The sequence below is a fragment of the Scyliorhinus torazame genome, chromosome 7 (assembly GCF_047496885.1).
Source record: "Scyliorhinus torazame isolate Kashiwa2021f chromosome 7, sScyTor2.1, whole genome shotgun sequence".
Taxonomy (NCBI): Eukaryota; Metazoa; Chordata; class Chondrichthyes; order Carcharhiniformes; family Scyliorhinidae; genus Scyliorhinus; species Scyliorhinus torazame.
Genome location: NC_092713.1, coordinates 179,190,050 through 179,217,213, shown reverse-complemented (window position 1 = coordinate 179,217,213; position 27,164 = coordinate 179,190,050). Strand labels below are relative to the sequence as shown.

At 51.9% G+C, this 27,164-nt stretch overlaps 1 protein-coding gene across 2 annotated transcripts in view; it reads left to right on the top strand.

Annotated features, from left to right (window-relative positions):
- LOC140426730 (A-type potassium channel modulatory protein KCNIP1-like) overlaps nucleotides 1-27,164 on the top strand; it is a 948,039-nt gene that overhangs the window by 477,093 nt on the left and 443,782 nt on the right. For both annotated transcript variants that reach the window (XM_072511852.1, XM_072511851.1), the window contains exons 5-6: nucleotides 16,905-17,012; nucleotides 18,495-18,599. In XM_072511852.1, the coding sequence (XP_072367953.1) occupies nucleotides 16,905-17,012; nucleotides 18,495-18,599 (213 nt within the window). The remainder of the gene's footprint in view (nucleotides 1-16,904; nucleotides 17,013-18,494; nucleotides 18,600-27,164) is intronic.

Genomic DNA, 27,164 nt, shown 5'->3' with positions numbered 1-27,164 from the left:
AATCCAGTTGTACCATAACATAACAGAAATGCGAACGAGAGAAGAAGAAAAAAAACTTGAACAGTTGTCCAGTCAGACGACATCTGGAACGATAAACAACAACAGGTTATCATGTAAAATTGTGCAACTTGTTAAACATATGAACTGTATTATAAGTCCAGTCTAATGGGTTTGCGACGAATTCGGGTTGACCGCCTCAAGGGTGGATCAAGAACCACCGGCTGCTGTGCAGGCATGGCCATGGGTGGCGATGGAAAGGGCGTGATGTGCGGCAGCTCCACAAAGTCATCCTCGGAAGCCTGTTGAGGATCTGGCGTGCTGTGTGGCTGTGAGCATGGAAGTCGGCGAAGGGCGCGCCGATTGCGGCGACGCACGGAACCATCCGGCATGCGAACCAGGAACGAGCGGGGAGCCACTTGTCGGAGGACTTCGGCCGGTGCTGACCAGCCACCATACGGTTGATGGACGCGTACTTTGTCTCCGGAGGACAGGGGGGGCAGGTCCGTCGCTCGTGTGTCGTACCGACCTTTCTGGCGATCACGCTGCAGTTGCATGTTCCGAAGAACCGCCTCATGGTCTGTTGTCGGTGCCAGGACGGAAGGTACCGTCGTCCTGAGGGAGCGACCCATTAGTAGCTGCGCTGGCGAGAGGCCCGTGGATAACGGGGCCGATCGATAGGCCAGCAAGGCAAGGTTAAAGTCCGATCCGGCATCAGCCGCCTTGCACAGGAGCCGCTTTGCGATGTGGACACCCTTTTCAGCCTTCCCGTTCGATTGTGGATGCAGAGGGCTGGATGTCACATGAGTGAAACCATATGCTGCGGCAAAGGACGACCATTCACGGCTGGCAAAACAAGGTCCATTGTCTGACATGACAGTCCTTGGAATGCCATGGCGAGCAAACGTTTCCTTGCAGGCCCCAATGACTGCGGACGACGTCAGATCATGGAGAGGCATGACTTCCGGGTAGTTTGAGAAGTAGTCTATAATAACAATGTAATCTCTGCCGAGCGCGTGAAATAGGTCAACACCCACCTTCGCCCAGGGGGACGTCACCATCTCGTGTGGTAGAAGTGTTTCCGGAGGTTGCGCCGGCTGAAACCTCTGACAGGTTGTGCAGTTGAGCACCATGTTGGCTATGTCTTCATTAATACCCGGCCAATATACCGCCTCCCGGGCCCTTCGTCTGCATTTTTCGACGCCCAAGTGGCCTTCGTGTAGTTGATGAAGAATCATCTGGCGCACGCTGTGTGGAATAACGATCCTGTGCGATTTCATAAGGACCCCGTCTATATTGGTGAGATCATCTCGCACATTATAAAACTGGGGGCACTGCCCTTTTAGCCACCCTTCCGTCATGTGGCGCATCACTCGCTGCAGAAGGGGGTCAGTCGCCGTCTCTGCGCGTATGTGGGCCAGACTAGGATCATCAGCTGGCAGATTTGCTGCTGTCAGAGTCACGTGTGCCTCAATTTGACGCACGAACCCCTCTGCATCTGGTGGTGTGCTCACTGCTCGGGAAAGAGTGTCCGCCACGATGAGTTCCTTCCCCGGAGTGTAGATCAGTTCAAAATCGTACCTCCTGAGTTTAAGTAAGATGCGCTGGAGGCGAGGAGTCATGTCGTTCAGGTCTTTGTTAATGATGTTGACCAGGGGGCGGTGGTCAGTTTCGACCGTGAATCGTGGCAGGCCATACACATAGTCGTGGAACTTGTCCAGTCCAGTTAACAAGCCCAGGCATTCTTTTTCGATTTGCGCGTAGCGCTGTTCGGTAGGGGTCATGGCTCGTGAGGCATACGCAACCGGGGCCCATGATGACGTGCTGTCTTTTTGCAGGAGTACCGCTCCAATACCAGATTGGCTGGCGTCTGTTGAGATCTTTGTAGGGCGAGTCGTGTCAAAGAAGGCCAGCACTGGTGCCGTGACCAGTTTGTGCTTGAGCTCCTCCCATTCCCGCTGATGCGATTGGTGCCAGTTGAATTCCGTCGATTTTTTTACGAGATGGCGCATATTTGTTGTATGAGAAGCCAGGTTGGGAATGAACTTCCCAAGGAAGTTGACCATGCCCAGGAATCTTAAGACAGCCTTCTTGTCAGCCGGTCGTGGCATGGCTGTGATGGCGCTAACCTTGTCTGCATCGGGACGGACCCCGGACCTTGAGATGTGGTCCCCGAGGAATTTCAGCTCCGTCTGGCCGAAAGCACACTTCGCACGGTTGAGACGCAGGCCATTTTGTCGTATGCGGGTAAAGACACGTCGTAGACGATGCATGTGTTCCTGCGGAGTGGTGGACCAAATGATGATATCGTCCACATATACACGTACCCCTTCGATGCCTTCCATCATCTGCTCCATAATGCGGTGGAATACTTCAGATGCCGAAATGATGCCGAATGGCATCCGGTTGTAGCAGAATCTGCCAAAAGGGGTGTTGAATGTGCATAGTCTTCGGCTGGCCGGGTCCAGTTGGATCTGCCAGAATCCTTTGGACGCATCCAATTTAGTGAATATCTTGGCTCGCGCCATCTCGCTGGTGAGGTCTTCTCGTTTCGGGATGGGATAGTGTTCCCGCATGATGTTGTTGTTCAGATCTTTTGGATCTATACATATACGGAGCTCGCCAGAGGGCTTCTTTACACAGACCATGGAGCTGACCCATGGCGTGGGCTCCGTGACCTTGGATAGGACCCCTTGGTCCTGAAGAATCTGCAGTTGTGCCTTGAGGCGGTCTTTGAGAGGCGCAGGAACCCTGCGAGGTGCGTGAACGACAGGGATGGCGTCCGGTCTGAGTCGAATCTTGTACGTGTGTGGCAATGTCCCCATGCCTTCAAAAACCTCCTGGTTGTGAGCGAGGAGGGAATGGAGATTCGCGTGGAACTCAGCATCCGGGAAGTCGGATATCTCATCTGGAGAGAGAGACATAATGCGCTGTACCAGGTGAAGGAGCTTACACGCTTGTGCGCCCAGTAACGAGTCCTTTGATGAGCCAACAACTTCGAAGGGGAGTGTGGCCGTGTACCTCTTGTGAGTCACCTGTAGCTGGCAAGATCCTATGGACGGGATAACGTTCCCGTTATAGTCAACCATCTTAAGCCGGGATGGTGTGATGGGTGGTTTGACCTTCATGGCCTGGACTGCAGAGTAAGCAATCAGGTTGGCGGATGCGCCGGTGTCCAGACGGAAGGCGACGCGCGATCGGTTGACCGTCAGGGTGGCACACCACTCATCGGCTGGATTGATGGCATTGACCTTGTTGACATCAATGACGGAAACTCGGAAGGCATCCTGGTCATCTGCATCACTTAACTGGAAGTCTTGATGCGTGGGCTGGACGGTCCTGACTCGTGTGCGAGGTTGTCGAGGATGCGCCGGATCCATGGGTTGAGCCGCACGACAGCGGGCTGCGTAGTGGCCCATCATGGCACATCTGTGGCACTGTCGGTTTTTTGCAGGACATTGCCCTTTTAAGTGTAGACCTCCACAATTGCTGCACGTCATGACGTCACGGCGTTCGTTGCGCCACTGCGCATGCGCAGTGCGATCTTGCGGTGGGCGCGCCTGCGCAGTGCGTCCCTCGTTGTGGCCGTTATTTTTGGCGCGCACCTGCGCGGGAGACCGCGAAAAGCGCGGGAAGCGGCCGCTGTCGTCCGGGCCGTGGGTCGGGAAGTAATCGACGGCCTGGATGCGTTCGACGTCGTGGGCGGCCCGGCTTGCCGACTCGACGGCTGGGGACCCCCTCCGTGCCAACTCGGACGCCTGAAATCGGGCAAAACGGCAGGTAGCATTTTCATGGAGGACACAGGCTTCCACAGCAGACGCTAAGGTGAGGCTTTTCATTTTAAGAAGCTGCTGGCGTAGGCCACTAGAGGCAACGCCAAAAACAATCTGGTCCCTGATCATGGACTCTGTAGTGGTGCTGTAACCGCAGGACTGCGCTAGAATCCGGAGGTGCGTCAAAAAGGGTTGAAAAAGCTCCTCCTTACCTTGCAGGCGTTGCTGAAAGATGTATCTTTCAAAACTTTCGTTTACTTCAACTTGAAAGTGCTGGTCCAGTTTGAGGATGACCGTGTCATATTTGGCCTGGTTTTCGCCTTCTTCGAACACCAGTGAGTTAAAGACATCGGTTGCGTGCGGGCCTGCGTAGAAGAGGAGCATTGCAATCTTCGAGTCATCCGAGACATTCTGTTTTTCGGTGGCACGGATGTACAGGTCAAATCACTGCCTGTAGAGCTTCCAGTTGGTGCCTAGGTTCCCCGTGACTTGCATCGGCTGCGGTTTGCCGGTGTGGTCCATGTCCAGAATGGCAGGTTAGTAGGCAGGTATCGATCCACTCCTGTACCATGTGGTGTTGGGTGTTCTGACACACAGATGAGCCAACACAGTTGCATATGGTACAACGCTTCTTTATTTAAACTCACTATTTACAGTTTGGTCTTTGCACTCTGCACGTGGGGGGCTCCCTGCTTGTGGTGTTTCAACAGCTCTTTCTTGTTCCCTTCTCCCCAGACCTACTGACCACCAGGTGTCGTGCTCGTGCTTTTTATGTGGTTGCTTTTCTTGTCTGTGATTGGTTGTGGTGTTGTGTACTCTGATTTGCCTGTTAGTGTGTCCATCATGATGTGTGTGTTTGAATATCATGACAGTGATAACAATCCTCTCAAGGTCCTCACCTGTCATAGCTTCATTTCCATCAGTCACTGGCATGTTATTTGTGTCTTCCACTGTGAAGACCGACCCAAAAAACCTGTTCAGTTCCTCAGCCATTTCCTCATCTCCCGTTACTAAATCTCCCTTCTCATCCTCTAAAGGACCAATATTTACCTTAGCCACTCTTTTTTTGTTTTATATATTTGTAGAAACTTTTACTATCGGTTTTTATATTCTGAGCAAGTTTACTCTCATAATCTATCTTACTCTTCTTTATAGCTTTTTTAGTAGCTTTCTGTTGCCCCCTAAAGATTTCCCAGTCCTCTAGTCTCCCACTGATCTTTGCTACTTTGTATGTTTTTTCCTTCAATTTGATACTCTCCCTTATTTCCTTAGAGATCCACGGTCGATTTTCCCTCTTTTTACCGCCCTTCCTTTTTGTTGGTATAAACCTTTGCTGAGCACTGTGAAAAATCACTTGGAAGGTTCTCCACTGTTTCTCAACTGTTTCACTATAAAGTCTTTACTCCCAGTCTACCTTAGCTAGTTCTTCTCTCATCCCATTGTAATCTCCTTTGTTTAAGCACAAAACACTAGTGCTTGATTTTACCTTCTCACCCTCCATCTGTATTTTAAATTCCACCATATTGTGATCGCTCCTTCCGAGAGGATCCCTAACTATGAGATCATTAATCAATCCTGTCTCATTACACAGGACCAGATCTAGGACCGCTTGTTCCCTCGTAGGTTCCATTACATACTGTTCTAGGAAACTATCGCGGATACATTCTATAAACTCCTCCTCAAGGCTGCCTTGACCGACCTGGTTAAACCAATCGACATGTAGATTAAAATCCCCCATGATAACTGCTGTACCATTTCTACATGCATCTGTTATTTCTTTGTTTATTGCCTGCCCCACCATAATGTTACTATTTGGTGGCCTATAGACTACTCCTATCAGTGACTTTTTCACCTTACTATTTCCACCCAAATGGATTCAACCTTATCCTCCATAGCACCGATGTCATCCCTTACTGTTGCCTGGATGTCATCCTTAAATAACAGAGCTACACCACCTCCCTTACCATCCACTCTGTCCTTCCGAAAGGTTTGATACCCTCGGATATTTAACTCCCAGTCGTGACCATCCTTTAACCATGTTTCAGTAATGGCCATTAAATCATAGTCATTCACGATGATTTGCGCCATCAACTCATTTACCTTATTCCGAATACTACGAGCATTCAGGTAAAGTACACTTATGTTGGCTTTTTTACCTCTGTTCTGAATCTTAACACCTCGATCAGTAACCTCTCCTAAGTTATATTTCCTCTTAACCTTTCTCCTAATTTTCCTTGTCGTCGAACCCATATCTTCCTGTAACAACCTGCCGCGTCGCTTACCATTAATGTTTTCACTTCCCGTTTTATTTCTTTTAGTATTCCTGGTCCTATTCACTGAGCTCCCCTTAGTCACTGTACCTTGTACTGTCGCCCTTTTTGATTTTTGACTATGGCTTCCCTGCCTTACACTTTCCCCCTTACTGCCTTTTGTCTCTGTCCCTGTTTTACTACCTTCCAACTTCCTGCATCGGTTCCCATCCCCCTGCCACATTAGTTTAAACTCTCCCCAACAGCTCTAGCAAACACCCCACCTAGGACATCGGTTCCAGTCCTGCCCAGGTGCAGACCGTCTGGTTTGTACTGGTCCCACCTCCCCCATTCTCCCTCTCCCTCTCCCTCTCCACCTGTCCGTTTCCCTGCGGGTTATAGCTCGTAGTCCTGCTCGAGGTGATGCCTTTACTGAGCAGGTACTGACGCATCTCATCTCTCATGAACGATGTGCCCCAGTCGCTGTGGACGTACGCAGGGAAACCGAACTGTGTGAAGATGCTGTGCAGTGCCTTTATCACAGTGGCCGAGGTCATGTCAGGGCAGTGAACATTAGCCTTTATTATCGCCTGCCAGTGTCGGCTGTACAAATGAGTGCCACCCACAGGTGGCCGGTCTATATATTGCCCTGGTGAGGGCGGAGCCAGAGGCAGAGCCCACCGGGGTTCCAGTACAGTACCTGGAAGTAGACAGTATCATCATTTCCAGGTCATAGGTCACAGCAATACACAGACAGTTCATGCTTAGGTGAATACATTCACCACATTCACCCCCTGTTAAAAAATCAAGTCCAGCGGGGGTGACGAGGAGTCATTAAATATTCAGTCTGTCTGGAGGCCGGATCGTTCTTTTAGACCTCCTCAGCTCTGGTGATGCGGCGGGCATGGTTGTTGCAGGTGATGACTCCAGGGGCGATGTGTCTGGAGCTTGAGCTTCAGTCGGAGACGGTTGACGGGTGGGGGTAGGCAGGGGGGTGTTGGGTTGCGGCAGTGCCAGAGCGGGACAATACAGGAGACCGAGGGCGTAAGGGGTGCTGGGGGTGGTAGGCAGCGGGGAGGAGGCGCATTGGCAGGGGAACCAGCTGGCGCTAGGTCTCGTAGGGAGACCGTATCTTGCCGTCCGTCCTGGTGCACGATGTAGGCGTACTGGGGGTTGGCATGCAGCACCTGGACCCTCTCGACCAGGGGGTCGGTCTTATGGCTCCTCATATGCCTCCAGAGAAGGACAGATCCTGGAGTTGTCAGCCAGTATGGAAGCGAGACCCCGGAGATGGACTTCCTGGGGAAGACAAACAAATGGACGTGAGGGTTCTCGTTCGTGGCTGTGCAGAGGAGTGATCTAATGGAGTGGAGGGCGTCAGGGAGGACCTCCTGCCAGTGGGGGGTCAGGAGACTTCTAGACCGGAGGGCCAGAAGGACGGCCTTCCACATCGTCGCATTCTTCCTCTCCACCTGTCCGTTTCCCTGCGGGTTATAGCTCGTAGTCCTGCTCGAGGCGATGCCTTTACTGAGCAGGTACTGACGCATCTCATCTCTCATGAACAATGTGCCCCAGTCACTGTGGACGTACGCAGGGAAACTGAACTGTGTGAAGATGCTGTGCAGTGCCTTTATCACAGTGGCCGAGGTCATGTCGGGGCAGGGGACAGCGAAGGGGAAGCGGGAGTACTAGTCGACGATGGTTAGAAAGTATATATTACGGTTGGTGGAGGGAGGGGCCCTTTGAAGTCAATACTTAGGCGCTCAAAGGGCCGGGAGGCCTTTACCAGGTGGGCCTTGTCTGGCCGGTAGAAGTGCGGTTTACACTCCACGCAGACCTGGCAGCCCCTCGCCATGGCCTTGACCTCCTCGGTGGAGAAGGGCAGATTGCGGGCCTTAATAAAGTGGGTAAGCTTGGTGACCCCCGGGTGACAGAGGTCATCATGGATAGCCCGAAGTCGGTCACCTTGCGCGCTGGTGCATGTGCCGCGGGACAGGGCATCTGGGGGCTCATTGAGCTTCCCAGGACGATACTTGATATCGTAATTGTAGGTGGAGAGTTCGATCCTCCACCTCAAGATTTTGTCATTTTTAATTTTGCCCCGTTGTGCGTTGTCAAACATAAAGGCGACCGACCGCTGGACGGTGACAAGGGTGAACCTCCTACCGGCTAGGTAGTGCCTCCAGTGCCGCATAGCTTCCACTATGGCTTGTGCTTCCTTCTCAACTGAGGAGTGTCGGATTTCGGAAGCGTGGAGGGTCCTAGATAAGAATGCTACTGGCCTGCCCGCCTGGTTGAGTGTAGCGGCCAGTGCAACGTCTGACGCATCACTCTCTACCTGAAAGGGGACGGACTCGTCCACCGCAGGCATTGCGGCCTTGGTGATGTTGGCCTTGGTGCGGCTGAAGGCCGAGTGGGCCTCAGCCGTCTGGGGAAATGTGGTGGTTTGAATCAGTGGGCGGGCTTGGTCCGCATAGTTGGGGACTCACTGGGCGTAGAAGGAGAATAGCCGCAGGCATCGTTTGAGGGCCTTGAGGCTGTGGGGAAGGGCAAGTTCCGTGAAGGGGCGCATGCGCTCGGGGTCGGGCCCTAGGACTCCGTTCTCCATGACGTAGCCGAGGGTGGCCTGTCGGGTAGTGCGGAAAACGCACTTCTCTTTGTCATATGTGTGGTTGAGGGATGGGGTGGCCTGGAGGAACCCCTGAAGGTTGGCGTCATGGTCCTGCTGATCATGGCCGCAGATGGTAACATTGTCCAAGTACAGGTATGTAGCCCGCAAACCGTACTGGTCCACCATTTGGTCCATCGTTCTCTGAAAACCGAGACCCCGTTAGTGACGCCGAAGGGGACCCTGAGGAATTGGAAGAGTCGGCCAGCTGCTTCAAAGGCAGTGTAGTGGTGATCTTCCGGGTGGATCAGGAGCTGGTGGTAGGCCGACTTCAGATCGACCGTTGAGAACACACAGTACTGTGCGATCTGGTTGACCATCTCCGTTATGCGGGGGAGGGGGTGCGTATCCAGTTGTGTGAACCGGTTAATGGTCTGGCTGTCGTCGACAACCATCCAATTCTTTTCCCCGGTCCGGACGACCACCACTTGGGCTCTCCAGGGGCTGTTGCTGGCCTCGATGATCCCTTCACTCAACAGTCGCTGGACCTACGACTTGATAAAATCTCATGTCTTGGGAACTGTACCACCTGCTTCTGGTGGCGAGGGGCTTGCAGTCGGGAGTGAGGTTCGCAAAGAGCGAAGGGGGGGGAGACCTTGAGGGTCACGAGGCTGCAAGCCGTGAGGGGGGGCAAGGGTCCGCCGAAATGTAGGGTCAGTTTCAGTGACTGCATTGGAAGTCTAATCAGAGCAGGGCATTCTGGAGGGGGAGGGTGAACAGCCAGCTGTCGTGGTGCATATAGGCACCAACGATATAGGTAAAAAACGGGATGAGGTCCTACAAGCTGAATTTAGGGAGTTAGGAGTTAAACTAAAAAGTAGGACCTCAAAGGTAGTAATCTCAGGATTGCTACCAGTGCCACGTGATAGTCAGAGTAGGAATGACAGGATAGCTAGGATGAATACGTGGCTTGAGAGATGGTGCAAGAGGGAGGGTTTCAAATTCCTGGGACATTGGGACCGGTTCTGGGGAGGTGGGACCTGTACAAATCGGACGGTCTGCATCTGGGTGGGACCGGAACCAATGTTCTCGGGGGGGTGTTTGCTAGTGCAGTTGGGGAGGGTTTAAACTAATGTGGCAGGGGGATGGGAACCGATGTAGGAAGTCAGTGGGGACAGAAACAAAAGGCAGGAAGGGAGAGTGTGTAAAGCATGACCTGAGAAAGCAGGGCAGAGAGCAAGGAAGGTCTACATTAAACTGCATTTATTTCAATGCAAGGGGCCTGACGGGCAAAGCGGATGAACTCAGGGCATGGACGGGCACATGGGACTGGGATATTATAGCTATGACTGAAACATGGCTAAGGGAGGGGCAGGACTGGCAGCTCAATGTTCCGGGGTACAGATGCTATAGAAAGGATAGAACAGGAGGTAAGAGAGGAGGAGGAGTGGCGTTTTTTGATTAGGGAGAACATCACGGCAGTACTTAGAGGGGATATATCCGAGGGTTCGCCCACTGAGTCTATATGGGTGGAACTGAAAAATAAGAAGGGAGCGATCACCTTGGTAGGACTGTACTACAGGCCCCCAAATAGTCAGCGGGAAATTGAGGAGCAAATATGTAAGGAGATTACAGATAGCTGCAAGAATAATAGGGTGGTAGTAGTAGGGGACTTTAACTTTCCCAACATTGACTGGGACAGCCATAGCATTAGGGGCCTGGATGGAGGGAAATTTGTTGAGTGTATTCAGGAGGAATTTCTCATTCAGTATGTGGATGGACCGACTGGAGAGGGGGCAAAACTTGACCTCGTCTTGGGAAACAAGGAAGGGCAAGTGACAGAAGTGCTAGTGAGAGATCACTTTGGGACAAGTGACCATAACTCCATTAGTTTTAAGATAGCTATGGAGAATGATAGGTCTGGCCCAAGAGTTAAAATTCTTAATTGGGGCAAGGCCAATTTTGATGGTATCAGACAGGAACTTGCAGAGGTAGATTGGGGGAGACTGTTGGCAGGCAAAGGGACGGCTGGTAAATGGGAGGCTTTTAAAAATGTGTTAACCAGGGGCAGGGTAAGCACATTCCCTTTAGAGTGAAGGGTAAGGCTGGGAGAAGTAGGGAACCCTGGATGACTCGAGATATTGAGACTCTGGTCAAAAAGAAGAAGGAGGCATATGACATACATAAGCAACTGGGATCAAGTGGATCCCTTGAAGAGTATAGAGATTGTCGAAATAGAGTTAAGAGGGAAATCAGGAGGGCAAAAAGGGGACATGAAATTGCTTTGGCAAATAATGCAAGGGAGAATCCAAAGAGATTCTACAAATACATAAAGGGGAAAAGAGTAACTAGGGACAGAGTAGGGCCTCTTAAGGATCAACAAGGGCATCTATGTGCAGAGCCACAAGAGTTGGGTGAGATCCTGAATGAATATTTCTCATCGGTATTCACGGTGGAGAAAGGCATGAATGTTAGGAAACTAAGGGAAATAAATAGTGATGTCTTGAGAAGTGTGCATATTACAGAGGAGGAGGTGCTGGAAGTCTTAAAGCGCATCAAGGTAGATAAATCCCGGGACCTGATGAAATGTATCCCAGGGTGTTGTGGGAGGCTAGGGAGGAAATTGCGGGTCCCCTAACAGAGATATTTGAATCATCGGCAGCCACAGGTGAGGTGCCTGAAGATTGGAGAGTGGCGAATGTTGTGCCCTTGTTTAAGAAGGGCAGCAGGGAAAAGCCTGGGAACTACAGACCGGTGAGCCTAACGTCTGTAGTAGGTAAGTTGCTAGAAGGTATTCTGAGAGACAGGATCTTCAAGCATTTAGAGAGGCAAGGACTGATTCGGGGCAGTCAGCATGGCTTTGTGCGTGGAAAATCATGTCTCACAAATTTGATTGAGTTTTTTGAGGGGGTGACCAAGAAGGTAGATGAGGGCAGTGCAGTAGACGTTGTCTACATGGACTTTAGCAAAGCCTTTGACAAGGTACCGCATGGTAGGTTGTTGCAGAAGGTTAAAGCTCACGGGATCCAGGGTGAGGTTGCCAATTGGATTCAAAATTGGCTGGACGACAGAAGGCAGAGGGTGGTTGTAGAGGGTTGTTTTTCAAACTGGAGGCCTGTGACCAGTGGTGTGCCTCAGGGATCGGTGCTGGGTCCACTGTTATTTGTGATTTATATTAATGATTTGGATGAGAATTTAGGAGGCATGGTTAGTAAGTTTGCAGATGACACCAAGATTGGTGGCACAGTGGATAGTGAAGAAGGTTATCTAGGATTGCAACGGGATCTTGATCAATTAGGCCAGTGGGCCGACGAATGGCAGATGGAGTTTAATTTAGATAAATGTGAGGTGATGCATTTTGGCAGATCGAATCAGGCCAGGACCTACTCAGTTAATGGTATGGCGTTGGGGAGAGTTATAGAACAAAGAGATCTAGGAGTACAGGTTCATAGCTCCTTGTCGCAGGTGGACAGGGTGGTGAAGAAGGCATTCGGCATGCTTGGTTTCATTGGTCAGAACATTGAATACAGGAGTTGGGACGTCTTGTTGAAGTTGTACAAGACATTGGTACGGCCACACTTGGAATACTGTGTGCAGTTCTGGTCACCCTATTATAGGAAGGATATTATTAAACTGGAAAGAGTGCAGAAAAGATTTACTAGGATGTTGCCGGGACTTGATGGTTTGAGTTATAAGGAGAGGCTGGATAGACTGGGACTTTTTTCCTTGGAGCGTAGGAGGCTTAGGGGTGATCTTATAGAGGTCTATAAAATAATGAGGGGCACAGATAAGGTAGATAGTCAACATCTTTTCCCAAAGGTAGGGGAGTCTAAAACTAGAGGGCATAGGTTTAAGGTGAGAGGGGAGAGATTCAGAAGGGCCCAGAGGGGCAATTTCTTCACTCAGAGGGTAATGAGTGTCTGGAATGGGCTGCCAGAGGTAGTAGTAGAGGCGGGTACAATTGTGTCTTTTAAAAAACATTTAGATAGTTACATGGGTAAGATGGGTATAGAGGGTTATGGGCCAAGTGCGGGCAACTGGGACTAGCTTAATGGTAAAAACTGGGCGGCATGGACTGGTTGGGCCGAAGGGCCTGTTTCCATGCTGTAAACTTCTATGATTCTATGATTCTATGAGTAGTGAGGCGCAGAGGTGAGGGAGGATGTACAGCTTAAAACGAGCGTACTCGGCGCCCTGCATCGCAAGATTAGCAATACAGTACCCCCGGATCTGAACCGAATGGGATCCGGAGGCAAGGGAGATTGTTTGGGATGTGGGGTAGATGTGAAGGGAGCAGCGCCTTACCGTGTCAGGGTGAACGAAGTTCTCCGTGCTCCCGGAGTTGAAAAGACAGGGGGTCTCGTGCTCGTTGACCCGGACGACCATCATTGAGGTTTTCAGGTGCTTTGGCTGTGACTGGTCGAGGGTGACTGCACCAAGCTGCGTGTAGCCTGCGTGGTCGGCGGTATCGGGATCACAAAATGGCGGCCCCCATGAGTCGCACATGTCGGGCTGGGTCGAAGATGGCGACCAAGATGGCCGCCCCCATCGGTTGCACGTGTCGGTTGGTGCCGGAGCCGACGGCCAAGATGACGGCCCCCATGAGTCGCACGTGTCATCCAGTGTTGGAGCCGGTGGCCAAGATGGCGGCCCCCACGAGTCGCACGAGGCTGATGACGCATCTGAAGGGGGCGTTCCGGGCAGGCCGCAGCCACATCGCGGGGTCTGTGGGCCTGCGTGTCCATGGGTCGGGCCTGGTGAGTTTTCGATTTCTGGGCTTTAGGTCGGCCCTGACAGACTCTGGCGAAGTGTCCTTTTTGCCACAGTCGCTGCACGTCGCTGTGCGGGCTGGGCAACGTTGCCGGGGGTGTTGACCCTGGTCGCAGAAGGAGCACTGCGGTTCCCCGGGCTGGACTGGCAGCCGCGCGGCACAGGCCTGTGACATAGTCGGGTCCTACGGGGGCCGCAACGATGGTGTCCACGAGGGTTTCGCCGGGCCCGCGGGGAATGCACTGAGGCTCTGGTAGACCACCTCTAACGAGGTGGCTAGTTTTACCGTGTCCCACAGGTCAGAGGTCCCGTTTTCCAGCAGGCGCTGTCTTATGTAGTTCGATCGGACCCCAGCCACGTTGGTGTCCCAGATCTGTAGGTTCATGTGTTCCTCCGCCGTCACATCCCGATAGCTGCAGTTCCTTGCGAGTAGGGTCAGGTTTTCCAGGTACTCGTCCAGCGTTTCCCCGGCGCGTTGATGGCGAGTAGTGAGAAGGTGTTGGGTGAACACTTATTTACGGACTTCACGAAATGCGCCTTGAGGACTGCGACCGCCGCCTCATACGTGGCAGCTTTCTCTATCATCACGGAGATTTGGTGGCTCACCCGAGCGTGGAGGAGTCGCAGCTTGAGGGTTTCAGTGGGAGGCGTTGTGGAGGAATCGAAGTAGGCCTCGAAGCAGTGAAGCCAATGTTCGAAGATCTCCTTGGCCTCTGTCGCTCGTGCGTTGAGTTAGAGCGGCTTCCATGGTGCTGTTGATGGATAATAAATTGTTATACCGTCAATTCACTGTGAGACCGTGAGAACGAGTGAACATTAGGCTTTATTATCCATGAACTCACCTGCCAGTGTCAGCTGTACAAATGAATGCCACCCACAGGTGGCCGGTCTATATATTGCCCCGGTGAGGGCAGAGCCAGAGGCGGAGCCCACCAGGGTTCCAGTACAGTACCTGGAAGTAGACAGTATCATCATTTCCAGGTCATAGGTCACAGCACTATACAGACAGTTCTAGCTTAGGTGAATACATTCACCACACCGACCTTTGGCTAGAGCATCCTACCTAGACCACCCCCACCCTATCCCCATGACCCAGTAATCACACCTCACCTTTTGGACGTTTAGGGGCAACATTAGCATGCCCAATCCACATAACCTGCATATCTTTGGACTGTGGGAGGAAACCAGAGCACCCAGTGGAAACCCACGCAGACACGGGGAGAATGTGCAAACTCCACACAGACAGTTACCCAAGGCCGGAATTGAACCCAGGTCCCTGGTGCTGTGAGACAGCAGTGCTATCCACTGTGCCACCGTGCCGCCCATGTGCCTGTGCAGAGCAAAGACTCAAAGAGCACAAAAACCCTGCGAGAAGTGAGGGAGACACCTGGGTTGCCACCCAGGTTGCCACCCAGGAGGACGCTCCTGAGAGTGATAAACAAATGTGGAAACGGTTAGGTTGTACATATGATTCTGTTTCCTCTTTATGGACCACGCCAGCACATCAGACTTGTATGTCTGATGTACTGGCTTTATGGGTCATCGAATGTGTACACTTTGCAACTCATTGTGGGGCTCGGGGGACTAGTGATTTGTTGCTGGACACTTGGTGGCACCCTAAAATGCAGGGGTTGGCCCAGAGTATCAGTAATCGGTGTTTGATTTGTCAGCAATATAACATCGGAAAAGGTATCCCTTGTGGGAGGGGCAAACCCCGTTGCCCAGTGGTCCCTTTGAGACGCTCCAAATGGATTACATTGAGTTGGAAAGGTGTCAATGTTATAAATATGTTTTGGTCATTGTGGATGGGTTCAGCAGATGGGTTGAGGCGTATCCGACTACAGATAATAAAGCTGCTACTGTGGTTAAAGTTCTGATGCGGGAAATCATTCCCCGGTACAGTAGACCAGCTCAGTTGAGTTCTGATAACGGGCCTCATTTTCTTGGATAGATTAACCTGCCTCCCGTCCCCAGTGCTATTTTACAGGTGTGGAGCATGATGGGGTGGCTACGCACCGTCTGTGTGATATTCGGCCTCACCTCGCTTGGAGTGTTATTGGCGACGGACATGGAAAAGGGGAATATTATCTATATTTGTAACCCCAACCAATCTACAAGGATACATCACCTATGCAAAGGTGATGTTCTTCGCTGCCCCCATATACGAAGAAATGGTATTGACTCATGGAAGATCGTCAAAGTTAAGGAGAATGCAGGACTGATGAAGCAATTGCACCGGTCCCGGCGATGGGAAGGGAACATTATATGGACACTGCCTTGTTTTTGGAATACATGTAAATTTGATTTTGGATGTGTTAAGATTGGTGCAATAAAGGTAACATCAGGCCGTCAGGAGAGCGTAGGAAGAGGTTGTGAGAGAGAGAGGGGGACTAGAGAGAGGACGGGGCGTATGAGAAGGGAAGTACAGCTAGAACGTAGGTTATCGGGAGATACACTTAATTTAGTTAAAGGCCAAACTGAGGAAAACCTGGGTAGTATGAATCTCTTCTACCAGATTTACCACCGCTTGTATGGCCACGGACGGGTTGTCTGCTACCCGAACCCCGCAGCGGTGTCTAGGTTATTTTCTGTTTCACCGCTTTGGTGCACTCCCCAAACGGTGGTTCATTGTCAGCGTTCCGAGCCACCGCCCGAGCAAGTCACTCTTCCTTACGATCCGGGTTCAGCACCACCGGCTATTTGCCTTCCCCTTCCTCGGGATAATTCCCATTCACAGGATGATAGGCTGCAACGGTGGAGGGCATATATACCTAGCCACTTCACTCCCAATAGGGATTCCCGGTCGTACGAGAATTGTTTCAGCAGTGAAGGATACGGCTGTTTGCTGGTAGAGGTGGAAACAAAGATAACATGTCTGTTCCCCACCTGTACGGACAGGAGGTGCCATATTTTTAGATGAGGGACCGTAGCTATGGATTGGATAGTTCGGTTATCATGGAATGATAATAGGAGGGAATGACGAATGTGATATAAAATAGTTACTTTAGAGATATTAGTTACTGTAATGTAGAGATAGGCCAGTCTCATTCTGGTGAGTTCACAGACAAAGGATTTCAGACCGCATGGCAAAGCAAGGAGGAGGTGTGTCCACCAAAGGAGGAGAAGAGGAAGGGATTGGAAGTGAGCCAATCAGAATAGATCAAACAAGTCAGGAGGGACATAGGATGACCTATGGGTGTCGAGTATGTGAAACTTGATACCATTTGAATTGATTTGCAGAGATCCCTTTGTCTCTTTGTTCATTCGCTTTCCGGGGTGTAGGAGACTGGATGTGTCTTATGCCTCTGAGATGAATCAGGCTTGCAAGCCAAATAAAATAACTAATGCTGTACCTGCAAATCCATCTCGACTTTTATTGAGGCCAGACTGACGGGTAAAGAAATTTGGGATTTGTCAGCCTGAGCAGAGTGTGCAAACCACAACCTAATCAATATGTGTTACCTTAGTGAGACAAGAGTTTAAACTGTGGTCATCCTCTCATTTCAGGACTTTGTGATGGCTCTTTCGGTGTTACTGAGAGGTACTGTTCATGAAAAGCTCAGATGGACATTTAACCTGTATGATATTAATAAGGATGGATATATAAATAAAGAGGTAAGCAACCTGAAGCTAATGATCCCAAAAAGAATGTTCCAAATTTCTGGAGATATTTGACATGGTTTTGATGCTCTCTATAAGTAACAATTAGAATGAAAAGACAATGCACGGGAGGAATGATCTTTAATGGAGGATTTAGTGTACTAGAGAAATGGGCTTCAATGGGGAATTTGTGTACGAGAGGAATGGTCTTCAATAGACAGTCAATTAACTAGATGGTCTTCAATGGAAAGATAGTATACCAGTGGGATGATCTTCAAAGGGTGTTAGTGCACTAGAGGGATGGTCTTCAATGGGGAGTTAGTGTACCAGAGGGTTGGTCTTCAATGGGGAGTTAGTGTACCAGAGGGTTGGTCTTCAATGGGGAGTTAGTGTACTAGAGGGATGATCTTCAATGGGGTGTTAAGGTACTAGAGGGATGGTTTTCAATGGAAAGTTACTGTACTAGAGGGATGGTCTTCAGTGGGGAGTTAGTTTACAAGAGGAATAATCTTCAATGGAAAGTTAGAGTGCTGGAGGGATGGTCTTAAATGGGGGGTACCAGAGGGTTGGTCTTCAATGGGGAGTTAGTGTACTAGAGGGATGATCTTCAATGGGGTGTTAAGGTACTAGAGGGATGGTTTTCAATGGGGAGTTAGTTTACAAGAGGAATAATCTTCAATGGAAAGTTAGAGTGCTGGAGGGATGGTCTTAAATGGGGAGTTAGTGTACTGGAGGAATGGTTTTCAATGGGGAGTTAGTGTACTGGAGGGATGATCTTCAGTGGGAAGTTACTGTACTAGAGGGATGGTCTTCAGTGGGAAGTTACTGTACTAGAGGGATGGTTTTCAGTGGGAAGTTACTGTACTAGAGGGATGGTCTTCAGTGGGAAGTTACTGTACTAGAGGGATGGTCTTCAGTGGGAAGTTACTGTACTAGAGGGATGGTTTTCAGTGGGAAGTTACTGTACTAGAGGGATGGTCTTCAGTGGGAAGTTACTGTACTAGAGGGATGGTTTTCAATGGGGAGTTAGTGTACTGGAGGGATGATCTTCAGTGGGAAGTTACTGTACTAGAGGGATGGTCTTCAGTGGGAAGTTACTGTACTAGAGGGATGGTTTTCAGTGGGGAGTTAGTGTACTGGAGGGATGATCTTCAATGGGAAGTTACTGTACTAGAGGGATGGTCTTCAGTGGGAAGTTACTGTACTAGAGGGATGGTCTTCAATGGGGAGTTAGTGTACTGGAGGGATGGTCTTCAGTGGGAAGTTACTGTACTAGAGGGATGATCTTCAGTGGGAAGTTACTGTACTAGAGGGATGGTCTTCAGTGGGAAGTTACTGTACTAGAGGGATGGTCTTCAGTGGGAAGTTACTGTACTAGAGGGATGGTTTTCAGTGGGGCAGTTAATGAGCAGCGGTCCTCAGTGGTAACTTTATGCGTTATACTTAGATAGGCCTAAGTCTAGCCTGAGATTGAATCTTCTGTTACTGAAACCACAGGAGATGACTGACATTGTGAGAGCCATTTACGACATGATGGGGAAATACACATACCCTGTGCTCAAGGATGATGCTCCTCGGCACCATGTGGATGTCTTTTTTCAGGTAAATGCTTTCCGAGTTTGTATTTGTCAGAGTGCCTTATTAAATGGGCCTGAGTTCGAGCATCAGATTTGACCTTAGGTCCTGGGTTTGGATTCAGTCCAAGCTGATGGGAATATTTTGTGAGTTTGTGTTTGTTTGAGTCCATGCTTTGATCAGCGGATTTCCATCGGGCCACAGACCCTAATTAACATTCCCATTTACTTTTTTTTAAATTTAGAGTGTCCAATTATTTTTTTTTCCAATCCACCTAACCTGCACATCTTTGGGTTGTGGGGGTGAAACTCATGCAGACACGGGGAACATTTCCCTTTATTGGTTATGAACGCTTTGTATCATCCTGAAGTGCTGGGAGCTGCATGATCTTTAATGATCTCCAGTGGTACGGTTATCAACCTATCACCCTGTCTGTGATTAGGTTACTCCATGAGTAATAGTAAAAGCAGAGAATGAAGGACAACCTTGGCGGGTCTGTCAGCATCTGTGGAGAGAGAAACAGAGTTAAAGTTTCGAGTCCGTATGACTCTTCTATATAGTTGGGGAGAGGCATGGGGCGGAATGGAAGGTCAGGAATAAGTTAGAGCTAAGGAGCGATTGACAAAGATGTCATGGACATAAGACAAAGAGGTTGTTCATGGTGGCATTAAGGACTGAAGAATTACTCCACGGGTTCCTGCTGTAAGGCCGCAGTCTGGTAGGTCTTATTAAGATATTTGTAGTTCAACAATAAGTATTTATTAACTAGTAGAAACTATATACATAGGCACAGTAAAGATCCAAGCTAGGAGCTGTCTCCATATCGGTTTCTACAAACGGCTCTATCCAATGCTCCACATGTGTTCACTTATATCACTGTGTGGGTGGTATTGTAATTCATTGGACACTTTATGAGGCAAGACTTTATACTACCGTTTCATAGAAGCATTGAAACATCGAAAATAGAAGCAGGAGGAGGCCATTCGGCCCTTCGATCCTGCTCCACCATTCATTATGATGATGGCTGATCATCAAGTTCAATACCCTGATTCCACCTTCCCCCCCATATCCCTTGATCCACTTAGCCCCAAGAGCTATATCTAATTCCTTTTTGAAATTACACAACATTTTGGCCTCAGCTACTTTCTGTGGTGGTGAATTCCACAGATTCACCACTCTCTGGGTGAAGAAATTTCTCCTTATCTCAGTCCAAAAAGATTTACCCCTTATCCTAAACCTATGATCCCTAGTTCTGGACTCCCCACCATTGGGAACATTCTTTCTGAATCTAACCTGTCTAATCTTGTTAGAATTTTGTCAGTTTCTATGAAATCCCCTCTCACACTTCTAAACTCCAATGAATATAATCCTATCCAACTTAGCCTCTCCTCATTTTTAAGTCCTGCCATCCCAGGAATCAGCCTGTGCTGCTGCTGTTGACATTTTACCGCTCCCCTAGAAAGTCAAGGAAAGGTTGCCACCACCGGGAGAACCCCAGCAAGGACCTTCTCAAGGCAAACTTTATTCGCTCCAGGCTGGGGAACCCAGCCATGTCACTAACCCAGGACTCCACACTCGGGGGTTTCGAGTCTCTCCACATTAACAAGATCCGTCTCCGGGCTACCAGGGAGGCAAAGGCCAAAACCTCGGCCTCTTTCGCTTCCTGCACTCCTGGATCCTCTGACACCCCAAAGATCGTTATTGTTGGACTCGAGTGTCCAAAATCCTGGACAGAGCCCTCGCAAAGACCTGCCAGAATTCTTTGAGCGCCAGGCATGCCCAGAACATATGGACATGGTTCGTCGGACTCCCTGAACACCTCGTGCACCTGTCCTCCACCCCAAAGAACTTGCTCATTCTTGCCGTCGTCATGTGAGCCCGGTGTACCATCTTAAACTGAATTAAGCTGAGCCTGGCACATGATGCGGAAGAATTCACCCTGCCCAGGGCATCAGCCCACAGACCCTCATCTAGCTCCTCACCTAGCTCCACCTCCCACTTGCCCTTCAGTTCCTCCACTGAGGCTTCCTCCGCCTCCTGCAGTTCTTGGTAGATGTCCGACACCTTCCCCTCTCCTACCCAGATGCCAGACACCACCCTGTCCTGTATCCTTCGAGGGGGTAGCAACGGAAATGTCCCCCCCCCCCTCCCCCCTCCCACTCCGGCTACGCTCCAAAAACAGTCTTTTAACTCGCGGGGTCTTGTTTGCCCACACAAATCCCGTGATAATCCTGTTCACCCGCTTGAAGAAGGATTTGGGGATGAAGATAGGAAGGCACAGGACAGGAATCTGGGGAGAACCGTCATCTTCACAGTCTGCACCCTTCCCGCCAGGGAAAGCAGGAGCATGTCACACCTTTTAAAGTCTCCCTCCATCTGCTCTACAAGCCGAGGTAAATTGAGCCTGTGTAGGGCATCCCAGTTCCTAGCCACCTGCATACCCAGGTAACGAAAGCTCCTCTCCACCATCTTGAGCGGGAGCTCTCCGAGTCTCTCCTCCTGACCCCTAGCATGGATTACAAACAGCTCACTTTTCCCCACGTTCAACTTGTACCCCGAGAAGCTCCCAAAGTCCCTTAGGATCCGCATGACCTCCCCCATCCCCTCTAGCGGGTCCAAATTATACAATAGCAGATTGTCTGCGTAGAGGGAAAGCCGGTGCTCCCCCACCCGCCCCCTCAGACCAGCCCCCTCCAGTTCCTTGAAGTCCTAAGCGCTATGGCCAACTGATCAATTGCCAGGGCAAATAGTAGCGGGGATAGGGGGCACCCCGCCTCGTCCCTCGGTGCAATCTACAATACTCCAACCTCAGCCGGTTCGTGGATACACTTGCTATGGGGGCCTGATACAGTAGCTTGACCCACCCTATGAATCCCTCACCAAAACCAAACCTACCTAACACTTCCCACAGGTACTCCCATTCCACCCTGTCAAAGGTTTTCTCTGCATACATTGCAGCCACTACATTCATAGAATAGAATTTACAGTGCAGAAGGAGGCCATTCGGCCCATCGAGTCTGCATTGGCTCTTGGAAAGAGCACCCTACCCAAGGTCAACACCTCCACCCTATCCCCATAACCCAGTAACCCCACCAACACTAAGGGCAATTTTGGACACTAAGGGCAATTTAGCATGGCCAATCCACCTAACCCGCACATCTTTGGACTGTGGGAGGAAACCGGAGCACCCGGAGGAAACCCACGCACACACGGGGAGGATGTGCAGACTCCGCACAGACAGTGACCCAAGCCGGAATCGAACCTGGGACCCTGGAGCTGTGAAGCAATTGTGCTATCCACAATGCTACCGTGCTACCGTACTTCTCCGTCCCCTCCTTCCGAGGGCATCATAATAATATTCAGGAGCCTCCTCACATTTGTGTTCAATTGCCAGCCCTTGACGAAACCCGCCTGGTCTTCCTCAATCACTCCCGGGACGCAGTCCTCTATTCTGGTTGCCAAAACTTTTGCCAGTTTAGCATCCACATTCAGGAGCGACATCAGCCTGTAGGACCCACATGGAAGCAGGTCCTTCTACCTCTTCAAAATGAGCGAGATCAATGCCTGCAACATCGTCAGGGGGAGGGATCCTCTCTCCTTTGCCTCGTTAAAGGTTCTTACCAGGAGTGGTCTCAGTAGCTCCTTGAACAGAGGAAAGGAACCCAGGACAGTGACACACAGAGGACGGGATCCCAGGACAGTGACACACAGAGGACGGGAACCCAGGGCAGTGACACACAGAGGACGGTGACCCAGGACAGTGAAAAACAGAGGACTGCGACACAGGACAGTGACACACAGAGGACGGGAACCCAGGACAGTGAAAAACAGAGGACTGCGACACAGGACAGTGACACACAGAGGACGGGAACCCAGGACAGTGACACACAGACGACGGCGACCCAGGATAGTGACACACAGAGGACGGGAACCCAGGACAGTGACACACAGAGGACGGCGACCCAGGACAGTGACACACAGAGGACGTGAACCCAGGACAGTGAGACACAGAGGACGGGAACCCAGAATAGTGACACACAGAGGACGGTAATCCAGGACAGTGACACACAGAGGACGGGAACCCAGGACAGTGACACACAGAGGACAGGAACCAAGGACAGTGACACACAGAGGACGGGAACCAAGGACAGTGACACACAGAGGACGGGAACCAGGACAGTGACTCACAAAGGACGGTGACCCAGGACAGTGACACACAGAGGACGGGAACCCAGGACAGTGACACACAGAGAACGGCGGCCCAGGACAGTGACACACAGAGAACGGGAACCCAGGACAGTGACACACAGAGGATGGGAACCCAGGACAGTGACACACAGAGGACGGGAACCCAGGACATTGACACACGGAGGACGGGAACCAAGGACAGTGACACACAGAGGACGGGAACCCAGGACAGTGACACACAGAGGACGGCGACCCAGGACAGTGACACACAGAAGACGGACACCCAGGACAGTGACACACAGAGGACAGTGACTCAGGACATTGACACACAGAGGACGGGATCCCAGGACATTGACACACAGAAGACGGCGACCCAGGACAGTGACACACAGAGGACGGGAACCCAGGACAGTGACACACAGAAGACGGCGACCCAGGACAGTGACACACAGAGGACGGGAACCCAGGACAGTGACACACAGAAGACGGCGACCCAGGACAGTGACACACAGAGGACGGGAACCCAGGACAGTGACAGACAGAGGACAGGAACCCAGGACAGTGACACACAGAGGACGGGAACCCAGAACAGTTACACACAGAGGACGGCGACTCAGGACAGTGACACACAGAGGACGGTGACCCAGGACACTGACACACAGAGGACGGTGACCCAGGACACTGACACACAGAGGACGGCGACCCAGGACACTGACACACAGAGGACGGCGACCCAGGACACTGACACACAGAGGACGGCGACCCAGGACACTGACACAAAGAGGACGGGAACCCAGGACAGTGACACACAGAGGACGGTGACCAAGGTTTGTGATAGACAGACGACGGCGACCCAGGACAGTGAGACACAGAGGACGGGAACCCAGGACAGTGACACACAGAGGACGGTGACCCAGGACAGTGACACACAGAGGACGGGAACCCAAGACAGTGACACACAGAGGACGGTGACCCAGGACAGTGACACACAGAGGACGGGAACCCAGGACAGTGAGACACAGAGGATGGCGACCCAGGATGGTGACACACAGAGGACGGACACCCAGGACAATGACACACAGAGGACGATGATGCAGGACAGTGACACACAGAGGACGGCGACCCAGGACAGTGACACACAGAAGACGGACACCCAGGACATTGACACACAGAGGACGGGAACCAAGGACAGTGACACACAGAGGACGGGAACCAAGGACAGGACACACAGAGGATGGCGACCCAGGATGGTGACACACAGAGGACGGACACCCAGGACAGTGACGCACAGAGGACGGGAACCCAGGACAGTGACACACAGAGGATGGTGACTCAAGAGAGTGACGCACAAAAGACGGACACACAGGAGAGTGACACGAAGAGGACGGGAACCCAGGAGAAGTGACACACAGAGGACGGTGACCCAGGATAGTGACACACAGAGGATGGTGACGCTGGATAGGGACACACAGAGGACGGCGACCCAGGACAGTGACACACAGAGGACGGGAACCCAGGACAGTGACACACAGAGGACCGGAACCAAGGACAGTGACACACAGAAGATGGCGACCCAGGGTGGTGACACCCAGGACAGTGACACATAGAGGACGGGAACCCAGGACAGTGACACACAGAGGACGGTGACCCAGGACAGTGAGACACAGAGGATGGCGACCCAGGATGGTGACACACAGAGGACGGACACCCAGGACAGTGACACACAGAGGACGGTGATCCAGGACAGTGACACACAGAGGACGGGAACCCAGGAGAGTGGCAGACAGAGGATGGCGTCCCAGGACAGTGACACACAGAGGACGGTGACCCAGGACAGTGACACACAGAGGACGGGAACCCAGGACAGTGTCACACAGAGGACGGGGACACAGAATTGTGACACAGAGAGGGCAGGAACCCAGGACAGTGACACACAGAGGACGGGAACCCAGGATAGTGACACACAGAAGACGGGAACACAGGACAGTGACACACAGAGGATGGGAACACAGGACAGTGACACACAGAGGATGGCGACCCAAGGTGGTGACACACAGAGGACGGACACCCAGGACAGTGACACGAAGAGGACGGGAACCCAGGACAGTGACACACAGAGGACGGCGACCCGGGATAGTGACACACAGAAAACGGCGACCCTGGACAGTGACACACAGAGGACAGTGACACAGGACGGTGACACACAGAGGAGAGGAACCCAGGACAGTGACACACACTGGACGGGAACCCTGGACAGTGACACAGAGAGGACGGCGACCCAGGACAGTGACACACAGAGGACGGGACCCAGGACGGTGACACACAGAGGACGGCCAACCAGGACAGTGACATACAGAGGACGGGAACCCAGGACAGTGACACACAGAGGATGGTGACCCTGGATAGTGACACACAGAGGACGGCGACCCAGGACAGTGACACACAAGGGACGGGAACCCAGGACAGTGACACACAGAGGACGGGAACCAAGGACAGTGACACACAGAGGTCGGGAACCCAGGATAGTGACACACAGAGGACGGGAGCCCAGGACAGTGACACACAGAAGACGGTGACCCAGGAAAGTGACACACAAAACACGGACACCCAGGACAGTGACACACAGAGGACGGCAACCCAGGACAGTGACACACAGAGGACAGTACCCAGGACAGTGACACACAGAGGACGGCCACACAGGACAGTGACACACAGAGGACGGGAACCCAGGACAGTGACACACAGAGGATGGTGACCCTGGATAGGGACACCCAGAGGACGGCGACCCAGGACAGTGACACACAGAGGACGGGAACCCAGCAGAGTGACACACAGAGGACGATGATGCAGGACAGTGACACACAGAGGACGGTGACCCAGGACAGTGACACGCAGAGAACGGGAACCCAGGATGGTGACACACAGAGGACGGACACCCAGGACAGTGACGCACAGAGGACGGTGACTCAAGAGAGTGACGCACAAGTGAACCTGGATAGTGACACACAGAGGACGGGAACCCAGGACAGTGACACACAGAGGACCGGAACCAAGGACGGTGACACACAGAGGATGGCGACCCAGGGTGGTGACACCCAGAGGACCGCCACCCAGGACAGTGACACACAAAAGACAGACACCCAGGACAGTGACACACAGAGGACGGGAACCCAGGACAGTGCCAAACAGAGGACGGCGACCCAGGATAGTGACACACAGAGGACGGGAACCCAGGACAGTGACACACAGATGTCGGGAACCCAGGATAGTGACACACAGAGGACGGGAGCCCAGGACAGTGACACACAGAGGACGGTGACCCAGGACAGTGACACACAGAGGACGGTGACCCAGGACAGTGACACACAGAGGTCGGGAACCCAGGATAGTGACACACAGAGGACGGGAGCCCAGGACAGTGACACACAGAAGACGGTGACCCAGGAGAGTGACACACAAAAGACGGACACCCAGGACAGTGACACACAGGGGACGGCGACCCAGGACAGTGACACACAGAGGACGGGAACCCAGAACAGTGACTCACAAAGGACGGTGACCCAGGACAGTGACACACAGAGGACGGGAACCCAGGACAGTGACACACAGAGAACGGCGGCCCAGGACAGTGACACACAGAGAACGGGAACCCAGGACAGTGACACACAGAGGATGGGAACCCAGGACAGTGACACACAGAGGACGGGAACCCAGGACATTGACACACGGAGGACGGGAACCAAGGACAGTGACACACAGAGGACGGGAACCCAGGACAGTGACACACAGAGGACGGCGACCCAGGACAGTGACACACAGAAGACGGACACCCAGGACAGTGACACACAGAGGACAGTGACTCAGGACATTGACACACAGAGGACGGGAACCCAGGACATTGACACACAGAAGACGGCGACCCAGGACAGTGACACACAGAGGACGGGAACCCAGGACAGTGACACACAGAAGACGGCGACCCAGGACAGTGACACACAGAGGACGGGAACCCAGGACAGTGACACACAGAAGACGGCGACCCAGGACAGTGACACACAGAGGACGGGAACCCAGGACAGTGACAGACAGAGGACAGGAACCCAGGACAGTGACACACAGAGGACGGGAACCCAGAACAGTGACACACAGAGGACGGCGACTCAGGACAGTGACACACAGAGGACGGTGACCCAGGACACTGACACACAGAGGACGGTGACCCAGGACACTGACACACAGAGGACGGCGACCCAGGACACTGACACACAGAGGACGGCGACCCAGGACACTGACACACAGAGGACGGCGACCCAGGACACTGACACAAAGAGGACGGGAACCCAGGACAGTGACACACAGAGGACGGTGACCAAGGTTTGTGATAGACAGACGACGGCGACCCAG